Here is a 23,295-nt window from a genome sequence, read left to right on the forward strand (position 1 = left end):
TTTCCTAAAGTTTGGATCTGGGAGGCGTCCATTTCCTTTGCTTATGATGAAGGCACAGAAGCGATGCGGGCGCACACTAAGGTCACAAGTGTTGCTGGGGTGGGAGCGTTTGTGCCACAGCTGGTGAGCAGAGCTGGTGCTCTGGTGGGCGTGCTGCACGCGGGGACTGAGCTCTGGGCCCTCCTTGGAACAGATCACCCTGTGAGAGCCTGTCCGAAGCACCACTGTGGCGTGTGCGCGAGCTGGGCACAGCTTGGGCTGAGCAGGCCGAGCAGGTGAGCTGGGTTTGGTGCTGGGGGGTTGCCAGGAGCTGTCTCACAAGAAAAGCTGGGCTGGGGAGGAGTTCCCAGCTCAAAGGGTGCCCTTCTGACTGGCTGTTTCCAGGGGACGGGGGTTCTTGTTGAGATTCCATCCCACTTTTCGATGAGGATGATAAAGTGTCATTCCTCCCCTGGAAATCCGCTGCCGGGCCCCCGCCTTCATGTCAGGCTTTGAAAAGGAAGGAGAGCGCAGACTTCACAGAGCGCAACTTGCGCCTCACTGCCCCACTGGCACTCCCCAGCTCCCTAACACAATGCTAACCCTACACCCAACCCCAACTCCAACCCTAACTCTAAATCTAAACCAAACCAGAACCCCAACCACAATCACAACACTAAACCCAACCCTAACCCCAACACTAACCCCAACCCACACCCTAACCCTAATCACAACCCTAAACCCAAGAGTAACCTCAACCCCAGCCCAAACCCTAAGCCTAAACCAAAACCTAATTCCAACCCTCACCCCAATCCTAACATCAAATGTTGAGCCCAACCCTAGCCGCAACTTAAGGCCCAACACTAACCCTAACCCTCACCGTAACCCTAACCCTATGCTAGCCCTAACCCGAAACCTAACCCTAACCCCAACCCCAACCACAACCCAAGCCCTAACCCTAACCCTATCCATAACCCTAACTGCAACCCCAACCCCAGCTTTAGTTGGTGAACTCACCAGGGAAATCCTGAACCCCCCTGCAGAGCAGCTCAGCCTTGATGTGAAGCACGTATTTCCAATTTCTGAGTTTTATGCTTCCGTTGCCCTCTTTTTTAATGATTTAATAAAATAATTGCAATAATATATCCAGTCCTCAGCGCAGACTGGGGAACTGAGCAGCCCTGAGCAGAGCTGAGCACTGCCGGGGGCCCCACGCGGGCGGGGCAGCGGGTCACAGCGGGGCCCATTGTGACGCGTCCCCGTGCCCCCCAGCTCCAGCAGCGCCAGCGCTGTGCCCCTCACTTTCCGTCAGGACTGAGATGGGACAGCACGCGAGCAGAGCAGCGGTGCAAGCCGCCCCTCGGGGCAAACCGCAGCACTTCTCTCCGCCCATGGCTGCCCAGGCCACGGCCCGTCCCCAACCTCAGCCCTCATCCTCTGCGATGGAGGAGAGAAACCCCTCGTGCCCTGCTGAGGCCAAGGAGAAGGACAAACTCCCCCAGGAGCCCACTTCTGTGCCGCCCGGTGAGTGAGGGTCCCCACAGGGCTGGGGGTGGGAAGCGCCCTCTGCACAGTGTGGGGGCTGCGTGGGGCGGCAGAGGGCAGAGTTCCCTTCTCTCCTCGCTTTGCTCCGGGCTCCTCTACACCAACCCTGACGGCAAACCTTAATCCTAACCCCAACCCAGCCCCAACCCCAACCCTAATCCCAACCTTAATCCTAACCCCAGCCCTAACCCTAACCTGAACCCAACCCCAACCTTAACTCTACCCGTAGCCCCAACCCCAAACTCAATCCTAACACTAACCACAACCCCAACCTTAACTCTAACCCACCCCCACCCCCAACCTTAACCCTAATCCAACCCCAACCCTAACCTCAATCGTAACACTAACCACAACTCTAAACCCAGCTCTAATTCCGAATCCCCCTCCTACCCCCAATTCCAGCTCCCCCCTTGGATGCCTCTGGGCTGCCCATGTGTGCTGTGGAGCGTTACGCGATGGACAACATTGAGGCCTTTCTCCGGAGCACAGAGGTGACAGCAGCCACTCCCATCACGGCGGTCCCCCATCCCCCCCCAGGCCCATTGCATCCGCAGGAGGGCTGTGCCCCCTGGCCCCACCCCCCCGCTCACACTCCCCACGCTCGCTGGCAGCCTCAGAATGAGGAGAAGAAGATGAAGTTCCTGTGCAGCATCCGCACCATCTGTGGCTCCGCAGCAGAGAGGAACACGGTGCAGGAACTGCGCATCTTCTGCCGCCGGAATGAACTTGTGGAGAACATCATGGTGAGGGGCGGTGGGTGCTGGAGGGGGGGCAGTGGGCGGCTCCTCTCCTCCCAGTGCTGGGAGCACTGCATGCCTGATGCCATCCCGCTGTGCTGCAGGTGCTGCTGGCAGAGGAGCCGCGGAGAGAGCTGAGCTCCGAACTGCGGCTGCAAGCGGTAGCCGCCATCACCTCCCTCAGGTACTGCCCCACACCGGGATGGCCCCACAGCATTCATATGGCCCCAGACTGCCTGTATGGCCCCACAGTGTCTGAATGGCCCCACACTGCCTGTATGGCCCCACAGCCCCCGGGGACGATCCTGGCAGTACTGGGCTGCTGCTCTCCCCCTTTGGGGCGGGGCAAAGGGCCGAGGGGGTCCTGCAGCACTGCTGGGCCTCAGCTCTAACATTGACCATAACCTAACCCTAACCCGAACAACAACCTAACCCCAACCCGAACCCCAACCCCAATCTGACCACAGCAGCTCTCAGGACTCCCTCTGCCCCACACATCCCGATGGAGGAGGGGTTCCTCCCAGCAATGCCCCCCCTGCTCTGCAGAGTGCTGCCCATGGGGGGATCCACTCCCCATCCTGCAGCACAGCACTCCCAGCGCCGCTGTCCCTGTTCTTGCAGCAAGGTGGAGGGGGCTCTGGAGGAGAAGATCCCTCTCTTTGTTGTGTGCTTCCGGAGCATCTTCCTGCTTCCCTCAGAGCAGGACCTGGACACAAACCTTTACTCCAAGGTGGGTGCCAGGGAGCTACAGGACCCCCCTGCCTTGCAGAACAGGGTCTTGCCATGCATCCCCCGTCCCCCTCCCCTCTAATCTCCCTCCACCCTGTCCGTTCTGCAGACCCTGAGGGCTCTGGATGAGATGCTGCACTCATTGGTGTTCATTCACCCCAGCACCAGCATCGGAGAGGAGCTGAAAGACGTCTTCCAGGTGAGCCTTGCCCATGGGGACCACACAGAGGAAGAGTGTTCCCCCCCCATCCCCACCACCCCAAAAACCTTCTGGGGTGATCCAGGGGACCACAGGGCAGAGCAGCACCTCCTCTTCCCACAGGTGCTGCTGCCCTTCACCTCCTTGCAGAGCTCGACCGTGCGCCAGAGGGCAGTGGGGCGCATCTGGAAGCTGACTCATTCGCTGGCACATTACTGCCAGGAGAAGGTAAGGGCCCGACCCCCATAATGTGGAGTCTTTGTCTCTCCTTTTCCGCGCTCTGCCCACTCCGGGGGTGCGCTCAACTTTCTGCTCTCCACGTACAGCCCCGTCACTCCTCGGAACAATCCCCATCTGCCAGCTATGACGAGCTCCGCCTGCCCGTGCTGGGGCAGCTGGTGGGATGCCTCATCCTGTGCTGCGCTTTTGTCCAGGAGGACAAAACATGCCGCTGTGCTTTGAGCGCTCTCCGTCACCTCTACAGATTTGTCCTGTGGAGAAGCCGTAAGGCAACGGCTGCTGACCTCTGCTTCAGCTGCCGCTCAGAGCAGTGAAGAACCCCATGGTGTTGGGGAGCTTTGCCGCACGGCCCCGTGCTTGGGGTCGGGGCAGCTGTCCAGCTCCCTGCAGGGCAGCCACTGCTCACGCACCTGCGCCTTGCTCTCCTTTCCAGGCTGGGAAGGGCAGCTGGACGAGCAGGGGAAACTGGAGCAGTGGGAAGCTGACCACGAGTTCTCCCTCACCTGGACCACCAACACCACGGTCATTTTGCTGGTGAGGAGGGATTGTCGCGCCAGGACTCATGGGCGCAGGGGGTGAGGGGAGCATGGCTGACATCCTTCCCCCCCTCTGCGTTCATTCCTCCCCAGCGCTTTGAGAAGTACTTCCACTCTTCAGAGAAGACTGATCTCATCCTCCTGGCGCTGCAGGGCATGAGGGACTGCAGCAACTACAACACCCAGGTGGCTTCCACCTTGATGGCCATCCTGACGGTTGACTTCAACCCTATGCCCAATGATGTGAGCAACCGGGAGCTGCTTGCCAGGGGGCTGAGCCCATGGGAGGAGGGGGTGGGGTTGGGGTGGGTTGGGTCCTGATGGTTAGAATTGGGTTGGGTTGGGTGCAGGAAGGCTGTGTTGGGTTGGGTTGTCCTGCACGGCATCGATCTGATTTGAGACTTCAGGGTGCTTGGCCCCTCCTGGGGACGCCTGGAGTGAAGTTCTGCTGTCCCTGTGACCCTTCCAGGTGCAGCGCATCGTGACGGCCATCCACAGGAGCAGGAAGCTGATCACAGAGGAGCAGGCACTGAGGACCATCCACGGCACCTTCCCCTCACTGGCTGCCGCCAACCCTCGCGCGATGACACTCAGCCTGCTGCGCTGCTCCCCCACCTGTGACAAGTGCGCTGCCCCCACCCCCCGCAGAGAGGGACCCCCACCCCACAAGGACAGGGACCTCCACCCCACATGGATAGGGACCCCCACTCCACACGGAGAGGGAGACCACCCCCCATGGGACCTTCACCCGTGGTGCAGAGGGACCCTCACCCCACACATAGAACAACACCCACCCCACATATAGAAGGACTCCCACCCCACTCAGAGAGGGGCTCCCGCTGAGGACAGCTCTGTGCCGCAGGGACATATGGGAGCTGTGGGAGTTGGCGCTGTCCTCGGTGGATGTGGTGCCAAAGATGGTGCAGGCGCTGCTGCGTCAGCTGGAGACCGTGCCGCTGGGCCAGAAGACCGAGGTCGGCGTCCTTCACCTGGCCGTGAGTTTGGGGGTCCTCTGGGAACACTCCCCCCCACCCCCCCAAACCCAGGGAGAGCAGCTCAGTGCTGAGTGCTGTCCGGGTGCTTTCCGCAGGCGGCCACGGCACTGCATAAGCTCCTGCAGTACCTGGACTACGGCCCACAGGTGCGACTGGTTTTCCCGGAGCTCTTTGTGGCGCTCATCATCCAGCTGGTGTCCGCCGGGCCGCTAGCTCCGCTGGAGATCATCGCCATCACGGAGGACCCATTCCGCCCATCTGCGCCCACCTCTGCCATCAGGTAACACCGCAGTGCCCGCTCTGACCCCGCGGCACCACCCACACTGACCCCTGACCCCACGCTGACCTTTGTGCCCCTGCTGACTCCTGACCCCACACTGACTCCTGACTGCATGATGACCTCTGATTGAACCCTGACTCTGCACTGTGCCCTGGCCCCTCACTGACCTCTGGCCCCTGACCCTGTGCTGACCCAATGCTGCCCCGTTTCCATGCAGGATGGTGGTGGAGACGGCCCGCAGTTTGCTGCTCTGCGCTGATATGGACAACCTGGCATTCTCCATGGAGACCCACGACCTGTGGGCGCGGTTGCTGGGCGCTTCCATGTGGCAAAACGGCCTACACTCCCTTGCCAAGTACGGCCCCAACCCCTTCCATGCTCTGCCCCATGCTGCCCCACACACTGCCCTACACGGTGCCCCAAGTGCAGCGCTCCTGAAATAAGTAGGGAACAAGATGGGAGTGCTCAGGAGGTGCTGAGGCACGGTGGGCAGATGGAAGAGCACACTGTGGGGCGGCATGGGCTGTTCCGGTCCCCCTACTCCAGCCCAGACCCAGTGGGGTCAGCCCCTGAGCCCGGCTTCAGCCCTCCCCCTGCCCCACAGGGTGATGCTGAAGAACTGCCGGGATCAGTGCAGACCCATCTTCAGACACCTGCAGAATCTGCTGCAGTACCACCAGCTGCAGTGGAGGGAGGTCCCCGCCATGGCGTTCTACCTCGAGGTGGGTGTGGAGACGGTGCGGGGGAGGGTCTCCTTGGGAGGATGGGGGGCTGAGCCCGCTCCCGCCTGCTGACCACCGCTCATCACAGCTGTGGAGCTGCCAGGGGCACCACAAGGATGACACCGGCACCCAAAAGATCTTCAGGAAATACATCCGCAGCAAACAGCCCAGGAGCAGAGAGCTGGCGCTGCGCGGGCTGAGGAACCTTTACGCTGGGAGGATGCAGCTGCTGCTACCTGACGCGCTGCTGTGGCTGCAGGACATGCGGGCTGACATCAAACTGCAGGCCATACATCTGCTGCAGGACATTGTGGCACAGCGCCCCGCCAGCATCCGAGGTGTGCTCAGCCAGCTGGCCGTGCAGCTGCTGTCCTGCTTCAATGAGGTGAGGGACGCGGGGCAGCGGGGAGCATTCAAGCAGCCCCCGCACCGTGCAGAGCTCAGGACTACCCCCTTGTGTGTTTCCTCCCAGGACAACGCAGAGGTGCGCTGGCGCTCCATGGAGCTCTTTGCGCTGCTGCTGGAGGCGCCAGGCAGGAAGCGGCTGCTGCTGCAGGCGGAGAGGAGTCTGCTGCCACTCTTCATCCACATGAATGAGGACATCCCCAACGTGGCGCAGGTGGGGGCAGCTTGTGGGGTCACGGGGTCGCGAGGTTATCCGGTGTGACCAGCAACTACTCCCCGCCCTGTGCCCACATGTACAGTCCTCCTAGATACCAGATCCCCACCTCATATCCACCCATACAGTCCTCCCAGTTCCCCCCTCCACTACACCCACCCATACAGTCATTAAGGTTAGGAAAACCCTCCCACATCCCCCACCCCGTTTCCCCAGACCCTGTGGGACGGGACCGGCTGTGGTGCCGACCCAGGTTTGGGATGGGGGTTCCCCCAGGATCTCCCACCAACACCCCCCCGTGTCACTGCTCCCCAGGCTGCTCAGAAAGCTCTGATCCACGCCGCCAAGCTCCTTGGCTGGCAGCAACTGCAACGCTTGGCCTGTGCGGCGGAGGTCTGGATGATTGCTGACTGCCTGGTAAGGACCCCCACCCCTCAACCCCTCTGGACCCCCCTTGCTGCCCTGCAGAAGGGGGGTCGGGGAGCCACTCTGCGGGTGCCACCCCCACCATGCTCTCTGCAGCTTCAGAAGAGGGGCAGAGATGCGGAGCAGTACCTGAAGGACACGGTGCTGCACCTGCACAGCCCCCAGGTGCCCGTGAGGGACACGGCCGTGCGCTTCCTCGGTGAGTCCCATCCCCAGTGGGTCCCCATCCCTCCGGCTGAATGCTGTGGGGTCGGTGCGCAGCGGGGGCCCTGGGGGACCACTGGGGAAATGGTGGGGTTCTTGGGAGTTATTAGGGCAACACTGGGCTTACTGGGGCACTATGGGGTTCACTGAAGCATTGTGTTGGGTCTCTGGGGGTCACTGGGGTCCTTGGGGGCAGATGGGCACCACAGGGGTCACTGGGACACCATAGGTCCCTGAGACACTGAAGGATTGCTGGGGATGATGGGGACACTATTAGGGTAGTATGGGGTTTTTGGAGGTCCGTGGAGCACCGTGGGGGTCCCTGGGATGCTGTGAGGTCCCTGGGCGCCGCGGGGCCGGGCGAGCGCTGACAGCAGCCATGTGCGCAGGGCTGCTAGGGCGAAAGCTGAGGAATGAGAACCGGGAGAAGGTGTTGGACATCCGTAAAGGTGAGCCGTCCCCCCCGCTGCCCCGTGCCCCGGGAAGCGCCGTGTGAGGCCCACGTGGTGACACAGCACTGTTCCATTGCAGCCCTGGAGGGCGCCAAGGAGGACAGCGAGCCGACCGTGCGCTGTCTGGTGCTGCAGACACTGCTGATCCTCAGCGTGCTGGAAGATGTGCCGCCCACCAGGCCCAGGTTGCGCCGATGGTTCTGGAGAACGTGGAGGGAGTAGTGCCGCTCCACAGGGATGGGTCTTCGTCTGTCACGTTTGTTGTAGTGTTATATGTAGAGCTGAAATAAAAGTAGTTATTAGTTATTAGTTAAAGCTGTGTTGGAGTTGCCCCGTGTTTCAGGGCTTAGTGTTGAGAAGCGCTGTTGGCAGCGCAGCGTCACCGTGCGGATCTCTGCGGAGTAACAACGTGTTTGGAGGTGTTTGCATTCTGCTCCTCATTGCCACACTAATGCCAACCCTAAGAGCAACCCACAGCTGGCGGGAAAGGAAGGGGGACAGGAAGGGAGAGCCTTCTAGCTCCACATCCCCTTATAGCCCACCCTATAGCCCCATCCCCTTATAGCCCACCCTAAGGCCCCTCTCAGCCCCATGTCCCTCTGCGTTCCCCTCACAGCTACCTATATCCCCATATCCCCCTGTGTGGATCTCCACAGCCCACTATAGCCCCATATCACCCTGTATCCCCCCCGTAGCTCCCGTATAACCCTATACCCACAACAGTCCCCTATCTCCCTATATCCTCCCCATGACCTCCCACAGCCTCCCTGTATTCCCACAACAGCCCCCTCTAGCCCCATATTCTCCTATAACCCACGCACAGCCCTATATCCCTCTACAGCCCCCCACAACCCCCTAAACGCCCATATCCCCACTACATCTCCCCCACAGCCCCTATGTCCACCTCAGCCCCGGTGGGGTCTGGGCGCAGCACTGGAGGGCTTGGGGGGGGCCTGGCCCGGATGCGGGCAGCAGCGCTGCGGCGGTGGGGGCCCCGAGCCCTTCAGCGTCCCAAATCCCCGCATCCCACAGCAGAGGGGGGGGGAGGGCGGGGGGGGTGGTATGGCCTGGGCCGCGCATGGTTCCTCTCCCCGGCCCCGGCCCGGAGCCGTTCCCCCAAACACCTGTGGCACTGCTGTCCTCAGCACCGCTCCTCAGTGCCGCGGTTCCATCTCAGTACTGCCCGCTGTCAATGGTTTACAGGCTGGTTCGGCTCAGTTCTGTGACCAGCGGGGTGGAGGGATTTCGCAAAATCCACACCTCCAGAAAAGGGAAACAGGGGACCCCAAAATAATTAAAAGCAGCGGCAACGATCTGAGGAGAAACAAACTAATTTACTACATACGGAATTGGAAGGCAAGATAGCACACTATAACACAATATAATTCGAATTGAAGCAAATAAATCAAATAGAATGAGAGAAAGAGTATCTGAAAGCTGTAGGCCTTACAGTAGTGCTGAGGCGATGCGTGCTGGTCGGGACGAGAGCCGAGGGAAGAAGAGGAGATCAGGTGACTTTGCCAGAGGTTCTATCTCCTCTCTGACCGCAAAGCCCCCCTGGGAATGTAGTTCTTCTCTTTCAGACAGGTGCCCGGAACTGGAGCATTAATGCTTTAACTCCAGGTGCACTACATGATGTTACGATGTGGAATTGCAGTCACCACCAATGATAAAACCATGACACCCGCACAGCGGCTGCAGCGGCGGTGCCGAGCGGGGCGGCCCGGGCTGTGGGTGCGGCGCTGTCTGAGGGGAGAGCCGGGTGGCCCCGAGCCGGCCGCCAACGGCCGCTCCCACGCGCTGCGCCTCAGCCAATCGCAGCCGGCGGTGCTGCCTCTGACCAATGAGAGGCCGGCATGGGCCGGCGTGGGGCTGGGGGAGGGGCAGAGTGGAGCGGCGTGGGTGCCCCCAAAGCAGCGGCAGCAGCAGGAAGGGGCTCCAAAATGCCAAGAATATTGGCGAGGCTCTGCCAGGAGCAGCAAAAGGCAGCGAGGTGCTCCCTGAAGCACCGCAGCGGTTTGTTCGCCCATGGCACACACACGTGTGCAGCCCCATCCTTTCACACATCCGTGCACACACACGCTTGACAAACCCCAGCTCTTTGACCAATCCAGTGCACACTCAACCGTGATTTGCATTAATCGCAGAAGCGTAGAACTGTAGCGTTGCTCAGGTTGGGAAAGACCCGCCTCTGCAGAGGCCGCTGCCGCTTGCATTGCTTTAGATCTTTAAGGGAGGGCGAGTTATCTAAAGGATCCCCTTTACGATCTTTCTGCTTCTCTCCTTTTTCTTTTGAACTCTGTCTCAAGTGGATGGAGAGGGCTATCTGTTGCATCCCTCCCATTCCTCGAGTGGAACAGCTCGGCCTGGGGTAGAGGCCCTGGCTTCTTTGATGTTTGATACGTCTGTTGTTCTTTTGCCGAGGGCCTCTTGGCAAAACAGAATAGCCTCACAATATGCTTTTTAGTCTATAATTCAAAAGCAGCAGTTTTTGTACTTACTAATTACTTCATCTGCCTACTACGCATGCATCAGAATGGAAAATTGACCTAAAGGACAAGTGATGAGGACTGTTAGAGACCCCTCCCCCCACCTTGATGGAATCAGGAGAATCCCAGAAAGAATTATTAGTACCAATCAAGGATGCTAGATGGCCGCAGACACCATAAAATACTCATCACGTTAGTTCTAAATGCAGAAACAACATTCCACTCCCACAGCTGGCCCTTGCCCCGGTGCTTCATGCCATCGCTAGAGCCCGAGAGGCTGGCACCAGCCCAGGGGCATAAAAACACAGCCAGAGAGACCAGCACCGGCCCCGGGGCCTGAAGCCACAGCAACAGCCCGAGAGGCCAGCACGATGTGTGGGGCCTATAGCCACAGCCGGAAAGGCCGGAAACAGTCCTGGGGCTTAAAGCCACAGCCACAGTCAGAGAGGCCGGCACCAGCGCCAGGGCCTGAAACTACAGTCATGTTGGAAATAGCCAAATAATTTATCAGGACGGTATCTTGGAAAAAGCAGGTTTTCTTCGCAATTGCAATGGCAGGCCTCCTGCAAGCAGGAGAGCACACAGAAAACTGCCTTACATCTTTGATGCCCTATTACTCGACGCTTATCTCTTTCTCTCTCCTCATTGGCTGAGGACTTCAGGTTCACAGTCTTCCCGGCACTCAACTAACCAGAAAGTGTTGCTAACTAAGCACGTATTGCTAATTAATTAACTTCTCACACTTGGTCACTCAATACTAGATGATTGCTTCTGGACATCTGCTCGTCCTTGCACAGAGATAAGCCTGGAAGGAGGAGAGAGGGGAGTATCTTGATGCCTGCCTGTTGCATCCCAACCTATCCCCAGAGCGAGGCAATCCAACCTTGTGTAGAGGCCATGGCTTCTTTGATGTTTGTTAAGTCTGTTCTCCTTTTACTGCGGGCCTCTTGTCTAAACAGGATAGCCCTACAGCCAGGGGCTGAAACCACAGTCACAGCCAGGCAGTCTGGCATCGGCCCCAAAGCCTAAAGCCACAGCCCGAGAGGCTGGTGCTGGACCCGGGGCCTGAAGCCCCAGCCCAAGAGGCCTGCGCGCTCCCTGGCGCCTAAAGCCACTGCCAGAGAGGCCAGCACCGGCCCTGGGACCTACAGCCACACACTCAGCCCAAGAGACCGGCACGGGCCCCAGAGCCTGAAGCTCTAATCAGGAAGGTCAGCAGTGGCCTGAGTGAAGGCAGAGACCCTAGGATGGTCCTTGTACAGGAGGGACCCCTGTACCGGTACAGGGGGGGGTCCCCTGCTCAGAAATTAAAGACAGGAGGAACACTTACTTCAGAGGCGGAGTCTGGGGAGTGGTTTACAAGGAATAGGCAGGACCTGGGAGGAGTTTGGTAGAAAGGGGGCAAGGCTTCTGCTTATCAATAGCACACTGCAAAGGAGGAAGCTCCTGGAATTGCAGGTCTGAAGCCTTCAGATGAGAAACCAGACCAATCACCACAAAGGAAATGATATTCAAAACGACTTGACTGTACTCTGCACATGTCCAAGAAGGAGTGAAAAACAAGAAGACATTCACAGAATTAGTTAGCAAGGGCCCAAGGGCCTGAAACTGTAGGCACAGCACAAGAGAGGCTGGCACCGTCCCTGGGGCCTAAAGCTGTCACCGCAGCCAGAGAGACCGGCACTGGTCCCAGGGCCTGAAGCCACAGCCACAGCCCAGAAGGGCAGCCCCGGCCCTGGGGCCTGAAGCCACAGCCCAAAAGGGCAGAACCAGTCCTGGGACGTGAAGCCACAGCCCAAGAGGCTGGCACCAGCTTTGGGGCCTGAAGCCACAGCCCAAGAGGCTGGCACCAGCTTTGGGGCCTAAAGCCACAGCCACAGCACAAGAGGCCAGCACCAGCTCCGGGCCTAAGTCCACAGCCGGAGAGGCCGGCACTGGCCCAGGGCCTAAAGCCATAGTCCGGGAGGCCAACATCGGCCCTGGGGCGTAAAGCCTCAACCAGAGAGGCATACAGGTGTGCATTCCTATTGGTTTCTACTGATTCCTATGGGACTCCATTGAGCACTACGAGGCCGTGCTGGTCCTTACTAGCTTTATATGGGTCAATAGTGGTTTGCGCTCCTACGGCTTCCGATGGGTGTCTACTGACCACTATGAGTCCATCCTGGTCTTTCCTGGCCCATACTGGTGTGCACGCCTGGATCCTACTAGTTCCTCTGGGACTCCATTGACCACGATGAGGCCGTATTGGTCATTACTGGTTTTTATTGGGCTGCACAAGAGTCATCCTCGCTTCCCTGTTATTTTACTTTGGTTAACCCCATTGGGTGAGCCTGGTGTTGGTTTCCTAAAGTTTGGATCTGGGAGGCGTCCATTTCCTTTGCTTATGATGAAGGCACGGAAGCGATGCGGGCGCACACTAAGGTCACAAGTGTTGCAGGGGTGGGAGCGTTTGTGCCACAGCTGGTGAGCAGAGCTGGTGCTCTGGTGGGCGTGCTGCACGCGGGGACTGAGCTCTGGGCCCTCCTTGGAACAGATCACCCTGTGAGAGCCTGTCCGAAGCACCACTGTGGCGTGTGCGCGAGCTGGGCACAGCTTGGGCTGAGCAGGCCGAGCAGGTGAGCTGGGTTTGGTGCTGGGGGGTTGCCAGGAGCTGTCTCACAAGAAAAGCTGGGCTGGGGAGGAGTTCCCAGCTCAAAGGGTGCCCTTCTGACTGGCTGTTTCCAGGGGACGGGGGTTCTTGTTGAGATTCCATCCCACTTTTCGATGAGGATGATGAAATGTCATTCCTCCCCTGGAAATCCGCTGCCGGGCCCCCGCCTTCATGTCAGACATTGAAAAGGAAGGAGAGCGCAGACTTCACAGAGCGCAACTTGCGCCTCACTGCCCCACGGATGGCCGGGCTAGGCGGCCGCGATGGAGTCACCACAGCGACACAGAGGAGCAATGCCGGGTAATGGATGGAGCTTTCTGACAAGGAATCGGCTCGTTCCAGGCAAAGCCGGGCAACTTTCGAAACAACAAATCATAACCGTTACGGGTAGAGGGTACTTTGGAACAGTTGTGATTTCCGCGCCAACTGCCTGAAGATCAATTTAGGCAACGGCTACTAAAGAGAAATGAGGAACGCAATCCTGAGAGGAAAGAAAAGAAGAGAGAGAAAACAGAGAGGTGCCAGCACTCCCACTCGGGGCGGGCAGCAGGCTGCTGTCTTGCGTCATAATGGGCCACGGCCAGCACTGGCCACGCTGTCACCGCGTCGCCACGGCAACGTTTGTGACACGGCCACCCGGGAGGGGTATAAAGGCGGTGCACGGTGGTGGGTCCTGCACCCTGAAGGAGCATCTGGACGAGAGCAGACGCATCTGAAGGGATGAGCTCCGGCATGGCTGGCGCCAACACGGAGCAACCCGCTGGCACAAGGCGGAACAGGACGAGCGAGGCCGGCCCCGCAGCGAGGCGTGCCTCCAGAGCGACAGACACCAACACCGAAGGTACACGGGTCCACAGCCACCACAGGAGCGCTGCTGCAGCCCATCTTGGCGCTGAGCGGGAGAGACCCAGCACGGGGACCAGCTCGGGGCTGTCTCCGTGTGGGGCTGGGGACTGCAACGACACTTTCCGTCTGCCACCTCCCTCCCGGCCCGAGGCAGTAGGAGCGCCGGGAAGCGGCAGATGCAGAGTGTGACCCGCTTTTCCTCTGCCCTCCAGAGCGAGTTGCCGTCTGGGATGCGGTGGCCGCCTACGTACAGGAGCACCTCCTGGTGCAGAAGGTGTGTTGGCTGTCGTCTTCCTCCTCTCCCTGTCCAGCTCAGCCTGCAGTTCCTCTGACTCTTCCCCTCCACACAAAGCAGGAAGCTCAGCCCAAATTGCTCTGCTGTGCATAGCGTGGGCTTCCTGCAAAGGCAGCATCGCTTGTGCTAGGCGGGCTCCGAGCTCAGGGCCGAGCCCAGCCTCGGGAAGCCTCTGGATTCCACCAGGCTGCTTCCGCCCTGACTGCTGTGCTGCATTTGGGAGGGCAAGGGGAGGGAGAGGACTGTGCAGCTCCTTCCCAAAGCCTCTCCCGCTGCCCTGCCCGCTGGTGCCTCTGAGCAGCGGGAGAGGGCTTCTGAGCTCTGTCCCTACGTGGGACCCCCTCCAGCTCTTCCTCCAGCCGGCCCATAACCCTGCAGCCCAGTGCTTTCTCTTCCACTCGCAGGGGGTCTGGATTCCCACCTTCGGCTCATTCGACACCATCTCTAAAGACATCAGGACTGCGGACGGGACCGTGACTCTGCGGTGGCCCGTGTTTCAGCTGGCCAGGAACCTCAGAGCCATGCACCACCTCGGGTCCGACAAGGACTCCCTGCCAGGTAGGAGCGGGATTGAACCCTTGCAGGCTTCACGGACGGGGCAAAGAAGGCCACCGCCTCCCTTCTCAGAAGGAGACCTCCCTCCCTCTCCGAGGTGGGGGCCGTGCTGGCTGATGGCCGCAAGAAGCACTTGTAGGGAAGCAAGCAAGCGCCTGTGGAAAAGCGACTGCAGGATCAACTCTGTCCCTCGCATTTTTCAGCCCATAGGGAGGTGGAGACCCTGAAATACAGCGAGGTGGCTGCCGCTGCCTCTGTGACCTGGCAGAGAGGGAAGACCTGCATCCAAAGCACCGTGTCCCTCCTCTCCAACTGCCTCAAGAATGGGGAGAACGTTGCCTTTGTCCTGAAAGACATAGGAGTGCTCCTCTTTGAAGGCATTGAGCTTTGGAATTAAATACTATTACGACTTCCTTGAGAAGCTCTCCGGGAAGGAGAAATTCAGAAAAGTTGTTTTCAAGGTGAGCTGGAGGTTTCTCCATGGCCCGGGCAGTCCCGTGACCCTTGCTCTGACTGCACATGGCCCACCAGGACCTGGCCAGCTGCTTGGGCTGTGCAGGTGCTGCGCTGGTGTCAGCTCTCCCTGCCTTGGGCTCCTCCAGTCCTGAGGGCCTCAGCCATCAGAAGGATGTCCCACAACCTCCCTGTTCCTCCCCTGCAGGCCCCCTGGCTGCTGGACACGCTGGTGTCCCGGGTGGCACCGGTGGCCTCCCTGACGCACTCTGGCCGCCTCGTCGTCTTCCCCATGTGAGTATGTTTGTGGCTGCAGCCGCTGCTTGATGCAGCTGCTCAGCTCTCATTCTGTAGTGCTTGTTCCTTGTGTCCATGGCTGTCCTGCCCGTGACGATATGGCACAGAATCACAGAATCATTTGAGCCTGAAGCAACCCTGAAAGGGCACCTAGTCCCACGATCCTGCAAGGAACAGGGACACCTACCGCCAGATGAGGTTGCTCTGAGCCTGGTGCAGCCTGACCTCAAACGACTGTCGGGGCAGCCACCACCTCTCTGGGCAAGACGTTCCGGTGCCTCACCACCCTCCTGCCAAAAACTTCTTCCGTACATCCAATCTCAATCCTCCCTCTTTCCCTTTGAAACTGTTTCCCCTTGCCCTACCCCAAGGGACCCTGCTAAGGACTCCAGAAAGTAGTGGCCTTAACGCAGCAGGAAAATGTGCTGTGAGCAGACATCACGGCCAGCAAAAAGGATTGGCGGAGCACTGCGTCACGCCGGTGTCTGCTCTTTCTGCACAGGTTTCAGAAGCAGGTTGCACCCAAACCACCGCCCAGGATATTCCGCAAGGCCTCCGGAGATCTCCATGGTGAGGGGAAGCAAAAGAAAGAAGGGGCTTTGCCACCTCTTGTCCAGGGCAAGAAAGGTAAAGCAGCTGCCAGCTCCTTCCCATGGCACGTGCAACCACCGTGTGACGGGAAATCCCTGAGCGCCCCTTGTCACTGAGCCAAAGGCTTCAGGTGAATGTCTTCTGCCTTCCCGATTGCAGTGAGGTTTGCTGAAGTGCCAACGTACATCAGACGCTTCAGCGTTGCAAGTACTGCTGGACAAAGCTCAAGAAGCAGAAGAAGCTTACAGCAGGAGAGCTTTTCGTCCAGGTGAGGCTGGAGGCTCTGGGCTGGGATCAGCTCACAGGGCTGGCCCCTGTCCGGATCTCAGGAGCGCCACGGGGCAGCCGGTGAGCTGTCTGTGGGGAAGGCCGTGTTGCAGCCAAGGGTCCTGGCTCAGGGTTGCAGGATGCGGCCCCAAAGCCATCACCCACTCAAGCAGACCCCTCTTGCTCTGTCTTTTCAGTCCGCTGCCAGCGATCCTGAGAACGTCTGAAGCCCGCGAGCAGCCGGTGACCTGGCAGCCGCAGGGCCAGGCAGGAAACGAAGGCCAAGAACACCTGGGCCAAACAACGGGAAAAAAACATGTCCGGTTCCGCGGAGATGAACAAGGAGCGGGAGAGGACCGTGAGGCTGGAGCGGCGGCCATGTGGAAAGCAAAGGCCTCGCACTCTCAGGTTGCCGGGAGGCAGGTGGCATCTCGCATCAAAGACAGGAGATGTTCATTAAGAGCTGAGTCCAGCCTGTCCAGGGATACCAAAGGCCATGCATTCCGGCCGCCGTTACTGCATCGTGACTCTGTGAAACTACTCAGGCAGAGGCAGATGGCCAAGAAGGACAGGCCGGCGCAGGCAGAACCTCAGGAGATGGCGGCATCACCGTCTCACCGTGAGTGCAGCCTGCCTGAGGAGCCCTCCACCTGCAGATCTGGTTTGCTGCCACCCACACGCAACAGACCAGAGTCTCCCAGGAGTCCGCCTCCAAGGACCACAGCCCCACGCCGCAGGCCGCCAACACCCTACCCGTTTCTGCCACGTGACTCTGTCAAACTACTCAGGCAGAGGCAGATGGCCACGAAGGACAGGCCGGCACAGGCAGAACCTCAGGAGACGGCGGCATCACCGTCTCACCGTGAGTGCAGCCTGCCTGAGGAGCCCTCCACCAGCCGATCTGGTTTGCTGCCACCCATACGCAACAGACCAGAGTCTCCCAAGACTCCGCCTCCAAAGTCCAAAGCCCCGCGCCGCAGGCCGCCAACACCCTACCCACGCTGAGCAGGGCATGGGGTGCCCGGGACAGACAGAGCTGCCCCTGAGCCTGCAAAACTCCATCTGCACCATTCCTGGGTGCCAGCTCCCTGTAGAAAAGCAGAGGTAGAGGGACAGTGGGGACTGGGCTGGATTCAAGAAAGAACATTCACGCTAGAAGCTGCGGAACAAGATAGATAAACGGCATGAGAAAGGAATGCTGAGAACAAAGGACGCCTCCAGGAGACAAAAACAAGAGTCATGCGAGAAGCACGATCACCGCATGATAACGACCCCGGGTGGAGGAAGAGCACGTGGCTACGAACAACTCGTGACACCGATGGATAAGCTCCTGCATGCACGCTTAAGGAGTCGACCAGGGGTGACTGTGTCAAATGATTTTTTGACATGGAAAGGGGGGTGGGAAAATGGGAAAGAGAGAACTTGGGGATGTTTGAACCTGCAATAAACAATTTGGATCATTCACACCTGAGTCCGTGCCTTCAGATGCCGAAGGGACTCTTCCAAGACCCCGTGGCCCTGGGCGCATATGATGGCTGTATTTCATGGAATCATCCCAGAACCATGGAATGGCCTGGGTTGAAAAGGACCCCTAAGATCATCTGGTTCCAACCTCCCTGCCGTGGGCAGGGTGGCCAACCACTAGACCAGGCTGCCCAGAGCCACATCCAGCCTGGCCTTCAATGCCTCCGGGGATGGGGCGTCCACAGCCTCTCTGGGCAAGTTGTTCCGGTGCGTCACCACCTTCTGAGTGAAAAACTTCCTCCTCATGTCTAACCCAAACCTCCCCCGTCTCATTTTAAAACCATTCCCCCTTGTCCTATCGCTATCAACCCATGTCATTCCCCCTCCTGTTTACACCCTCCCTTCCACCACTGGAAGGCCACCATGAGGTCTCCCTGGAGCCTTCTCTTCTCCAAGCTGAACAAGCCCAGTTCCCCCAGCCTTTCTTCAGAGGAGAAGAAAGCCCTGTGGTCATCTTAGTGGCCCTCCTCTGGACCCGTTCCAAGAGCTCTGCGTCTTTCTTATGCTGGGGGCCCCAGGCCCTTCACAAGCCCTTCATCAGCCTTGTAGCCCTCCTTTGGACCTGCTCCAGTAGCTCGGTTTCCCTTCTGTACCGAGGTGCCCAAAACTGAACACAGCACTCGAGGTGAGGCCTCACCAGCACTGAGTACAGGGGCAGGACGTCTTCCCCAGTGCTGCTCACCACACCATTCCTGATCCAAGCCAGGATGCCATGGGCCGCCTTGGCCACCTGGGCACACTGCTGGCTCGTATTCAGCTGACTGTCCAAGTGCACACCAAGGTCACTTTCCATCAGGCAGCTTTCCAGCCACTCCTCCCCAAGCCTGTAGGGTTGCCTGGGCTTCTTGTGACCAAAATGCAGGACCCAACACTTGGCCCTGTTGAAACTCATACAGTTTACCGTGGCCCAGCCAGCCAGCCTTTGCACGTCCCTCTGTAGTGCCTTTCTCCCCTCCGGCTGATCAACACTCCCTCCCAGCTTGGGAGGGAGCTGTAGGACGCTGATGGGGCTCTCAAGGTAGACGGGGGTTGGGATGGCGCCAAGTTGCATGGTTACAGTGACAGAGTGACAGTGTAATCTTCAGGGACAGGAGGTTGTTCCAGTGGTGGCACCGCTGACGGTTGGCCTGGTGTCACCCGGTGGCCCTGGGGGAGTTGTTTCCCCCGGGTGGGGCTTTACATGGGGGTTTGGCGGGAACCATCCACTTCTGAAGGGAAGCTGGGAAAAAAAATACAATGAAATCAACGTGGCATTTATTTTAGTAGAAACAGAAGGTTTTGGGGGTGGTCCCGTGGGGACAAAGCAGAGTGAGGACGTGCCACTATGTGGGGTTGTCCTCAAAATTCCCATCTGAGACCTCTGGAGGACTCCAGGAGCTCCTGGGGCCCCCCTGGCTCATCTCCAGACCCTTGCAGAAGACAACAGGACCCTTTGAACCCAGCTGAGGACCCCTTGGATCCTACACGTCCTCTCTGTGACATCGCCAGCGCCTTCTGAATGAATGCAAGGATACCGGGGACCCAAGACCCTTCAGGGACATCTCCAGATCCTTCTGGATGACTCCAGTGCCAGACAGGGGGGGTTGTGGGGGGCAGAAAAGGGTTAGCGGGGCTTCCATGGGGTGGAAGGAAAGTCTGGGGGTGGAAAGGGGGGTTGAGGAGAATCTAGGGGGGAAGGTGTGAGCGGGGCTTCTGTGGGGTGGAAAAGGGGTCTGGAGGTGGAGGGAGGGGTGAAAGGGAGAAACTGGGGGGGTGCTGGGGGGCTTCTATGGGGTGGAAAGAGGGTCTGGGGCAGAGAGAAGGAGTTGTGGGGTGGAAAAAGAGGGAAAAGAGGCTTCTGTGGATGTGAAGGGAAACTGGGGTGGTGGGGGGCATTGTGGAGGGGAACGTAGGGAGTTGAGAGGGGGGTAGGGGGGAATGGGGCTTCTGTAGGGCAGCAAGGGGGGTCTGGGAGTGGACGGGGGTTGTGAGGGGGGAGAAATGGGATGAATGTGGTCTCTACTGGGAGGAAAGGGGGTCTGGGGATGGAGAGGGGGTTGGCAGGAGGAAGCTGGGGGGCTGTGAGGGGCTTCTATGGGGGTGGAAAGGGGTTGTGGGGGCTGAGAGAAGGAGTTGTGGGGGGGAAAAGGGGTGAGCGGGGCTTCCATGGGGTGGAAAGGGGGTCTGGAGGTAGAGGGGGACATTGTGTAGGGGAGCTGAGAAGGGGGAAAAGGGGACTTCTATGGGGTGGAAAGGGTGTCTGGGGGGGGTCTTGGTAAATTTCGTAGGGGGAAGGGAAGAGTGAGGTCAAATTGTTGGAAATATCCAAATACTTTATGAGAACGGTATCTCTCTCTTCCTGGACACCTGCTCATCCTTGGACAGAGATAAGTTTGGTAGGAGGATGGAGAGGACTATGCTGCATCCCTCCATTGCTGGAGGCCGGCAACAGCCCTGGGGCATAAAAACACAGCCAGAGAGAATAGTACTGGCCCCGGGGCCGGTAGGAAAAGGGTTGGCGGGGCCAAATAATTTATCAGAACGGTATCTCGGAAAAAGCAGATTTTCTTCGCAATTGCAATGGCGGGCCTCCTGCAAGCAGGAGAGCACACAGAAAACAGCCTTACGTCTTTGATGCCCTATTACTCGACGCTTATCTCTTTCTCCCCTGGTTCCTCATTGGCTGAGGACTTCAGGTTCACAGTCTTCCCGGCACTCAACTAACCAGAAATTGTTGTTAACTAAGCATGTATTGCTAAATAATTAACTTCTCACACTTGGTCACTCAATACTAGATCATTGCTTCTGGACATCTGCTCGTCCTTGCACAGAGATAAGCCTGGAAGGAGGAGAGAGGGGAGTATCTTGATGCCTGCCTGTTGCATCCCAACCTATCCCCAGAGCGAGGCAATCCAACCTTGTGTAGAGGCCATGGCTTCTTTGATGTTTGTTAAGTCTGTTCTCCTTTTACTGCGGGCCTCTTATCTAAACAGGATAGCCCTACAGCCAGGGGCTGAAACCACAGTCACAGCCAGGCAGTCTGGCATCGGCCCCAAAGCCTAAAGCCACAGCCCGAGAGGCTGGTGCTGGACCCGGGGCCTGAAGCCCCAGCCCAAGAGGCCTGTGCGCTCCCTGGCGCCTAAAGCCACTGCCAGAGAGGCCAGCACTGGCCCTGGGACCTACAGCCACACACTCAGCCCAAGAGACCGGCACGGGCCCCAGAGCCTGAAGCTCTAATCAGGAAGGTCAGCAGTGGCCTGAGTGAAGGCAGAGACCCCAGGATGGTCCTTGTACAGGAGGGACCCCTGTACCGGTACAGGGGGGGGTCCCCTGCTCAGAAATTAAAGACAGGAGGAACACTTACTTCAGAGGCGGAGTCTGGGGAGTGGTTTACAAGGAATAGGCAGGACCTGGGAGGAGTTTGGTAGAAAGGGGGCAAGGCTTCTGCTTATCAATAGCACACTGCAAAGGAGGAAGCTCTGGTTGCGCAACGGGAGCAGTGTGAGCCCCCCGTGCGCCTGTCTATACACCTTAAATTAACTACCTTACATTGTGACTCCTGTGAGGCTAGGTGCTGTTCCACAGGTCAGGCCCAAGGGCCTAAAACTGTAGGCACAGCACAAGAGAGGCTGGCACCGTCCCTGGGGCCTAAAGCTGTCACTGCAGCCAGAGAGATCGGCACTGGTCCCAGGGCCTGAAGCCACAGCCACAGCCCAGGAGGCCAGCCCCAGCCCTGGGGCCTGAAGCCACAGCCCGTAAAGGCAGAACCAGTTCTGGGGCGTGAAGCCACAGCCCAAGAGGCTGGCACCAGCTTTGGGGCCTGAAGCCACAGTCACTGCCCAAGAGGCCGGCACCAGCCCCTGGGCCCAAAGTCACATCCCGAGAGGCCTGCACTAGCCCCGGGGCCTAAAGCCACAGCCACAGCACAAGAGGCCAGCACCAGCTCCGGGCCTAAGTCCACAGCCGGAGAGGCCGGCACTGGCCCAGGGCCTAAAGCCATAGTCCGGGAGGCCAACATCGGCCCTGGGGCGTAAAGCCTCAACCAGAGAGGCATACAGGTGTGCATTCCTATTGGTTTCTACTGATTCCTATGGGACTCCATTGAGCACTACAAGGCCGTGCTGGTCCTTACTGCTTTTTATGGGTCAATAGTGGTTTGCACTCCTACGGCTTCCGATGGGTGTCTACTGACCACTATGAGTCCATCCTGGTCTTTCCTGGCCCATACTGGTGTGCACGCCTGGATCCTACTAGTTCCTCTGGGACTCCATTGACCACGATGAGGCCGTATTGGTCATTACTGGTTTTTATTGGGCTGCACAAGAGTCATCCTCGCTTCCCTGTTATTTTACTTTGGTTAACCCCATTGGGTGAGCCTGGTGTTGGTTTCCTAAAGTTTGGATCTGGGAGGCGTCCATTTCCTTTGCTTATGATGAAGGCACAGAAGCGATGCGGGCGCACACTAAGGTCACAAGTGTTGCAGGGGTGGGAGCGTTTGTGCCACAGCTGGTGAGCAGAGCTGGTGCTCTGGTGGGCGTGCTGCACGCGGGGACTGAGCTCTGGGCCCTCCTTGGAACAGATCACCCTGTGAGAGCCTGTCCGAAGCACTACTGTGGCGTGTGCGTGAGCTGGGCACAGCTTGGGCTGAGCAGGCCGAGCAGGTGAGCTGGGTTTGGTGCTGGGGGGTTGCCAGGAGCTGTCTCACAAGAAAAGCTGGGCTGGGAAGGAGTTCCCAGCTCAAAGGGTGCCCTTCTGACTGGCTGTTTCCAGGGGACGGGGGTTCTTGTTGAGATTCCATCCCACGTTTCGATGAGGATGATGAAATGTCATTCCTCCCCTGGAAATCCGCTGCCGGGCCCCCGCCTTCATGTCAGGCTTTGAAAAGGAAGGAGAGCGCAGACTTCACAGAGTGCAACTTGCGCCTCACTGCCCCACTGGCACTCCCCAGCTCCCTAACACAATGCTAACCCTACACCCAACCCCAACTCCAACCCTAACTCTAAATCTAAACCAAACCAGAACCCCAACCACAATCACAACACTAAACCCAACCCTAACCCCAACACTAACCCCAACCCACACCCTAACCCTAATCACAACCCTAAACCCAAGAGTAACCTCAACCCCAGCCCAAACCCTAAGCCTAAACCAAAACCTAATTCCAACCCTCACCCCAATCCTAACATCAAATGTTGAGCCCAACCCTAGCCGCAACTTAAGGCCCAACACTAACCCTAACCCTCACCGTAACCCTAACCCTATGCTAGCCCTAACCCGAAACCTAACCCTAACCCCAACCCCAACCACAACCCAAGCCCTAACCCTAACCCTATCCATAACCCTAACTGCAACCCCAACCCCAGCTTTAGTTGGTGAACTCACCAGGGAAATCCTGAACCCCCCTGCAGAGCAGCTCAGCCTTGATGTGAAGCACGTATTTCCAATTTCTGAGTTTTATGCTTCCGTTGCCCTCTTTTTTAATGATTTAATAAAATAATTGCAATAATATATCCAGTCCTCAGCGCAGACTGGGGAACTGAGCAGCCCTGAGCAGAGCTGAGCACTGCCGGGGGCCCCACGCGGGCGGGGCAGCGGGTCACAGCGGGGCCCATTGTGACGCGTCCCCGTGCCCCCCAGCTCCAGCAGCGCCAGCGCTGTGCCCCTCACTTTCCGTCAGGACTGA

At 58.7% G+C, this 23,295-nt stretch overlaps 2 protein-coding genes across 5 annotated transcripts; both read left to right on the forward strand.

The window, feature by feature from the left end:
• The first annotated feature begins 1,214 nt into the window (after positions 1 to 1,214).
• On the forward strand, positions 1,215 to 7,978 carry LOC107049856 (maestro heat-like repeat-containing protein family member 2A). 4 transcript variants are annotated; one of them, XM_040654763.1, is made up of 21 exons: positions 1,215 to 1,503; positions 1,927 to 2,015; positions 2,136 to 2,267; positions 2,366 to 2,445; positions 2,883 to 2,991; positions 3,100 to 3,189; positions 3,313 to 3,417; positions 3,516 to 3,693; positions 3,863 to 3,963; positions 4,059 to 4,208; positions 4,435 to 4,589; positions 4,828 to 4,960; positions 5,056 to 5,240; positions 5,458 to 5,595; positions 5,845 to 5,962; positions 6,051 to 6,347; positions 6,435 to 6,581; positions 6,897 to 6,998; positions 7,104 to 7,206; positions 7,601 to 7,660; positions 7,743 to 7,978. In XM_040654763.1, the coding sequence occupies exons 1-21, from the start codon at positions 1,299 to 1,301 to the stop codon at positions 7,883 to 7,885; spliced, it is 2,820 nt and encodes a 939-aa protein (XP_040510697.1). In that variant the 5' UTR covers positions 1,215 to 1,298; the 3' UTR covers positions 7,886 to 7,978. The 4 variants fall into 4 exon arrangements, with proteins under 4 accessions (XP_040510697.1, XP_040510695.1, XP_040510696.1 ...); XM_040654761.1 differs by having other exon boundaries at positions 3,100 to 3,417; XM_040654762.1 differs by having other exon boundaries at positions 6,897 to 7,206.
• Positions 7,979 to 13,537: 5,559 nt separating this feature from the next.
• LOC121108104 (serine/arginine repetitive matrix protein 1-like) lies at positions 13,538 to 17,573 on the forward strand. Its single transcript, XM_040654947.1, has 8 exons — positions 13,538 to 13,804; positions 14,351 to 14,504; positions 14,705 to 14,757; positions 14,879 to 14,962; positions 15,163 to 15,248; positions 15,754 to 15,878; positions 16,002 to 16,110; positions 16,307 to 17,573. The coding sequence occupies exons 1-8, from the start codon at positions 13,538 to 13,540 to the stop codon at positions 17,112 to 17,114; spliced, it is 1,686 nt and encodes a 561-aa protein (XP_040510881.1). The 3' UTR covers positions 17,115 to 17,573.
• Positions 17,574 to 23,295: the final 5,722 nt, after the last annotated feature.

This window comes from Gallus gallus, chromosome 34, assembly GCF_016699485.2.
Source record: "Gallus gallus isolate bGalGal1 chromosome 34, bGalGal1.mat.broiler.GRCg7b, whole genome shotgun sequence".
NCBI classification, from domain to species: Eukaryota; Metazoa; Chordata; class Aves; order Galliformes; family Phasianidae; genus Gallus; species Gallus gallus.

Bases quoted from the DNA above. Each gene is read 5' to 3' on its own strand.
- LOC107049856 (XM_040654760.1), top strand. From the start codon at position 1,299: ATGGGACAGCACGCGAGCAGAGCAGCGGTGCAAGCCGCCCCTCGGGGC. The intron at 4,590-4,827 runs GTGCGCTGCCCC...TCTGTGCCGCAG, and splicing joins TGCTCCCCCACCTGTGACAA to GGACATATGGGAGCTGTGGG. The intron at 5,596-5,844 runs GTACGGCCCCAA...CCTGCCCCACAG, and splicing joins GGCCTACACTCCCTTGCCAA to GGTGATGCTGAAGAACTGCC.
- LOC121108104 (XM_040654947.1), top strand. From the start codon at position 13,538: ATGGCTGGCGCCAACACGGAGCAACCCGCTGGCACAAGGCGGAACAGG. The intron at 14,505-14,704 runs GTAGGAGCGGGA...CGCATTTTTCAG, and splicing joins CGACAAGGACTCCCTGCCAG to CCCATAGGGAGGTGGAGACC. The intron at 14,758-14,878 runs GTGACCTGGCAG...TCCTCTTTGAAG, and splicing joins AGGTGGCTGCCGCTGCCTCT to GCATTGAGCTTTGGAATTAA.